The sequence below is a fragment of the Belonocnema kinseyi genome, chromosome 2 (assembly GCF_010883055.1).
Source record: "Belonocnema kinseyi isolate 2016_QV_RU_SX_M_011 chromosome 2, B_treatae_v1, whole genome shotgun sequence".
Taxonomy (NCBI): Eukaryota; Metazoa; Arthropoda; class Insecta; order Hymenoptera; family Cynipidae; genus Belonocnema; species Belonocnema kinseyi.
The window spans coordinates 19,555,064-19,560,474 of record NC_046658.1 but is presented as its reverse complement, the minus strand read 5'-3'; the positions used below and the strand labels follow the sequence as shown (position 1 = coordinate 19,560,474).

General features: G+C 32.3%; 1 protein-coding gene across 1 annotated transcript in view; it reads left to right on the top strand.

Annotated features, from left to right (window-relative positions):
• The window catches only part of LOC117167957 (kinesin-like protein KIF13A), a 576,826-nt gene extending 571,842 nt beyond the window's left edge, over positions 1 to 4,984 (top strand). Inside the window, exon 28 of the mRNA XM_033353225.1 lies at positions 2,871 to 4,984. Within this exon, the coding sequence (XP_033209116.1) occupies positions 2,871 to 2,959 (89 nt within the window). The 3' untranslated portion in view covers positions 2,960 to 4,984. The remainder of the gene's footprint in view (positions 1 to 2,870) is intronic.
• The last annotated feature ends 427 nt before the right edge of the window (positions 4,985 to 5,411 follow it).

Here is a 5,411-nt window from a genome sequence, read left to right as displayed (position 1 = left end):
CGCCTCTTTTAAAGCTTTAAACAAGTAAATTTCAAAATTTAAGCTATGATATCGGAAGCAGCGGTGATTATGAGTCCTAATGGCAGCAATGGGAGCGGGGGCAAGAACGGTTACCTCTTTCGATGATATTGAACCCTTCGAAATTATTTTGCACACTTTTCCCGACAATAGACTTGGCCTCCGGGTGGCCGTGACGTCACTGCAATGCAGGTTCTCAATTAGGAAAATTTCAAAAATAAAAATAAAATTATAAAATAAAACTAATGCAATGCACATTAAGCCATCTTTTTATTTTATGAAAAATATATTCTGCTTGATAATTTGAATAAGAGTAATTACAAACATACCCTGAAGAACCTATAAAAAACCATAATTACAAAAATGAATTTGTTATTTTGAAACGCAGTGAATAAGACATTTAAGAATAAATATAGCATAATTTTGAAATGTCTATAACTCGGATGAATTTGTACTTTATTCCCTAAGTACTAGAAAATTGTGATGGCATTTACTTTACACGTAGAGGTTAAAAATTTTTCATCTTTTTACATTCTCATTTAGGGGCTAAATCTACTATGTCAAGATTCTTTTTGGTAATGTTAACAAAATTCTATTGAAGTAGACTGGGAAAATATGGCGCTCCCGCAAAACACGTTTTTTATTATTGTTTGCGATGAGCATGATAACTTCTGGAACGATTGTCTGCAATTCAAAATTTTATACAAAAAATAGTTGAATTCAGCGAAATGAAAAGGATTTCCAAGCAAATAATTTGAATCCTTAACAAACACAGATTAATTTGCAACTAAATAGTTGCGATTTTTAATCGTAATAATACAAATAATTTCACTTTATCGAAAATGCCCGGACTCTATTATGTTTTCCTTGACATTCCCTAATTTTCGGGAACCATCAGACATGTAGCAACACTATTACTTGTACTATTGGATTTTGAATTGCAGACAATCGTTCCAGAAGTTATCATGGTCCTCGCAAGCAATAATAAAAAACGTGTTTTGCGTGAGCGCCATATTTTCCCAGTCTCCTTCAATAGAATGTTGTTAACATTACCAAAAAGAATCTTGACATAGTAGATTTAACCCCTAAATGAGAATGTAAAAAGTTGAAAAGTGTTTAACTTGCACGTGTGAAGTAAATTCCATTACCATTTTCCAGTGCTTAGGGAATAAAGTACAAATTAATCCGACTTATAGACATTTCGAAATTACGTTATATTTATTCTCAATTGTCTTATTCACTGCGTTTGAAAATAAAAAATTCATTTTTGTAATTATGATTTTTTATAGGTTCTTAAGGATATGTTTGTAATTACTCTTATTCACATTATCAAGCACAATATATTTTTCTTGAAATAAAAAGATGGCTTAATGCGCATTGCATTAATTTTATTTTATATTTTTATTTTTGAAATTTTCCTCATTAAGAACCTGCATTGCAGTGGCGTCACGGCCACCCGAAGGCCAATTCTATTGTCGGGAAAAGTGAGCAAAAAAATTTCGAAGGGTTCAATATCATCGAAAGAAGTAACCGTTCTCGCCCCCGCTCCCATTGCTGCCATTAGGACTCATAATCACCGCTGCTTCCGATATCATAGCTTAAATTTTGAAATTTACTTGTTTAAAGCTTTAAAAGAGGCGCTAAATATTATTATTCTGACCTACAAATTGGAAAATGTATTGTATGAAAATGGAGGAACACTTACAAGAAGTTTCATCTCAAAAGCATCCCCTTAAACATATCAAATTGTACACTGAAGTTAAACTCATTTTATACTGATAGTTTGTCATGCAAATGACTTAGTCGTTTTTTTTGTTAACAGGAGCCTGCATTTGCTCCAGTGCAAATCGCCTGATATATTTACGACGTTTTTTCCAGGATATTAACACTTTCTAGAATTTCGGAACTTTGCCGTACACGTATGTTTGGGGACTTTTTACAATATCTTTATAAAGCCATTGCCAACGTATCTGCGAAAAAAATGCTACTTTTACGAATTTTTTTCTCAAATCCTTCATTGACTGGACTATCGGGGATTAACGAGGGAGCTCTAACTCCTCCATAAAAGGAGCGTGAACAGTGCCGACAGTAGAAAAGCAGGCTCCCCCACCGTTCACGCGATGACTCAAGTCTCTCATTAATGCATTAATTGCATTAATTGTTTATTAAATGCATTTATGGCTAAACTTGTTTAGATTTAATGCAATATATTTTTTGTTTATATTATCTTAAACAAATAAATATATTAATAATAAAAAATATTTAATAATTAATAAATAACTCCATTATAAATTATTAATAATGGATTTATATTGCAAGCACCTTTACATATCGGGGTCTGGGTGCCCGAAAAATCGTTCAAGCGACCTTACTGGGCACCATTCGAACTCTGTTACTTACGAGGTGGCTTGTAACGAAGGCGCAATTTACACTACCTAGCAGTTTCTACACGTGCTTATTGACGCCATGTTTTTAACGTAGTGTCAATAACTGAGCTGTTGTTACTGTGCCTAATTATGTTTTTTTTAAATCTACAAATAGTTAAATAAATAATTTAAAAGTGCATAAAATAGAATACGTTAGGTCGAAGCCAGAAAATAGAAATGAGACTTTTCAATTTTCATGCTGTTTGAAACAAAAGCACTTTTACATACAAGATTTTCCACATTTTGAATTTTAACAAAGTTTTTCTTGCTAAAGAAGTTTTCATTTATTCGTATTCAAACTATATTTATAAGATTACATGTAATTTTTATTTATTTTCTCTCTTGAATCATGCTCTGAAACTACACAAAATTTGTACAGCACATTTCAGTTACTATTCTATAAATATTATTTCTTTTTACTTAAAGGAGACGGATTACATTCTTTGCATCGAAGCCGAAGTAGAGGCGAAGGATTTCCGGCGACTGGTACGCGTTCTTCGCCCCGGAGCAAGTGAATAAAAAACATCGCTTAATTGCATTTTCGTTTCTAATTACTAAACGATATACTAATTGCAACATGTCAAACATATGTGTAGCGAAAGTATTTTTGGCCCCTTAATTTTTAAGGCAGCTATTGAGTGTCACGAATTATAAATATGAAAAATATTATAACTTTCTAAGGCGTATAACACAAAAATACGGATATGTAACGCTTTTAATTTTCGTTTCGAACAGAACGATGTCAGTTCAGCGTTCTATTCATTTCGACTGTCATAGAATAGCACCGATGCATAATTATAATGTATCGTAAAGGTAGCGACGAGATTTGCAGATATAATGATTTCTAAGCATTCCACAATTTTTATTTTACCACTGGAATCGACAAAAGTGGTTTTTTATGTTCTGGTTGTAAGTAAGTAGGAGCGTCGTAATTGTGTTTTAATTGTACATTCTAAGAATAATCAAAAGTCATACATTTGTTGCACTCTCTAAATAGCGCCATCAGAGCCGCAGAATCTGCTTCTCGAGCTGCAATTAAACATGCGAGTTCAATTCTGTTTTTACTTAATGACATTGAGCATTTACTCGGAATTCAATACCTGACACCAAAATTACCAGCTGGTAATTTTGAGATTGGAAAAGTATAGGGTGTGGAGGGGAATTGACATTCGAATAGAATTGGACTATTGCCTTGTGTAGTTTATTTCAAGATTTTATATGTATGCAGTTGTTTCATGCATTGTATTTTTAGCACAATTCGTTAAGTTCCTTTATATTGTACCATACATTTTGTGTCGCCTTTGCTTATGTTACTACATGAATACAAACGTTAACTTATATTACGGAGTACTATGGTCGAGGTGTTAATAATGGTTAGTCTTACAGTTAATTTAAATAGCAGTTTTCTGTTTTTTGATATATCTCAAGCGTTAAGGCTGCGGGGCTGCAATATTATATTTATAAATTTAGGAGGGTTGAATGAAAAATAAATGAGCTGAAATCATTGCATTCATCGTGCTAATAGTTTAATTTTCGTTTTGATAATATATGCAACGAAATAATCAATGCAGTGGCCACTTTAATTCTCTTATTGCAGTTGTGTACGTCGAAAAAACTATTTATCTATTTGATATAAATATTATTTTATCTAAATGCGATATGCTCAGTAGCCTTGGGAATTCTTTTTTATTTGGCTGACCAAACTGCCTAACCTAGTCTTTTGAATACCTTATAAATGCAATGAAAACATGATATACATATTTCTCTGTGCAGTAGGAGAAAGATTAATTAAACAACACAATATTTTTTAAGCCCATTGGAGATAAATGTGCTGTGTCGACTAGAAGTAAAAAATGTAATAATGATTGAGCTTTAAAAACTAAAATTGTGCATATTATGAAAAAATCAACCACCTTTGTCCAATTAGAAAAGTACTAATATAATCGCGAATGGATATATTATATGTAATATTTATTAAGTATAACCTTGTCACGGATGCAACGTTTGCTTATCGTACAAATAATAATAAACATTCGCGTGGATGAAGTAAAGAGTTATTTGACCCATGGCTTCGAACTATTCAAGAGAAGAAAACTTTATGACTGAAGGTATCTGTCCATTTTTAGTAACCAAGAATGCCAAATGTAATATAAGTAATCAATATGTCACAGAGATCCTGAAATTGCTCCTTTCCTTACATACCTTTGTGTAATTCTTTACGAATAGGAAATTAATTTCATTCGTCCACACTCTCTTAAATTTATAAATCATGTCTGCGATTCTTTCGACTTTTTATTTCATATTGAACTTTTTTAAAGTTCTTTTGACAAATTCTGTTTTGTAGTTAGGTTTATGTAAATATCTTATTGTATCCACACAGAACAATCATTATAAATCACGCTTGCAGAACAATAGTCACGATACTTAAGAGTTTATGTTAAGTTTACATTGATTACACGTGGGTATGGCTTTAACGTTACGAACCAGAGATAGATTGGCACCCCGATAACACCGATAATAAAGATAATTACTTTAACCAAGTATTTTTGGTACAAATTGATGAAAAGAATTCCTGAAAATAAAATCAAGAACCTAACGACCAAATTTGGACAACCACCACAAAATCTTCCCACTGGAATCTGAAAAAGGAACACTTCTCTACCCCCCCACCCCTAAAAAATAAAAAATGATAAGAAAATTATTCATCTTTACTTTGGACGAAAATAAAAAGATGGAAAGAAAAATGAACAGGCAACCAACCAAATCCTCTTGCTTCTCGTTTTCATTTCTTTCGTCCTCTTTATTCCAACGTTTCGGCACTCATACATCACCCTTATCAAAGTATATGCATATGCATTATTTTGAGGTTACGTCGCTTTTCATCTCTATCTTTCCGATAATCTGGAAATTATTTATGAAATTAACTTTTTTGATTACCTGCAAACAAGGTTAATTTCGGGAGATTAT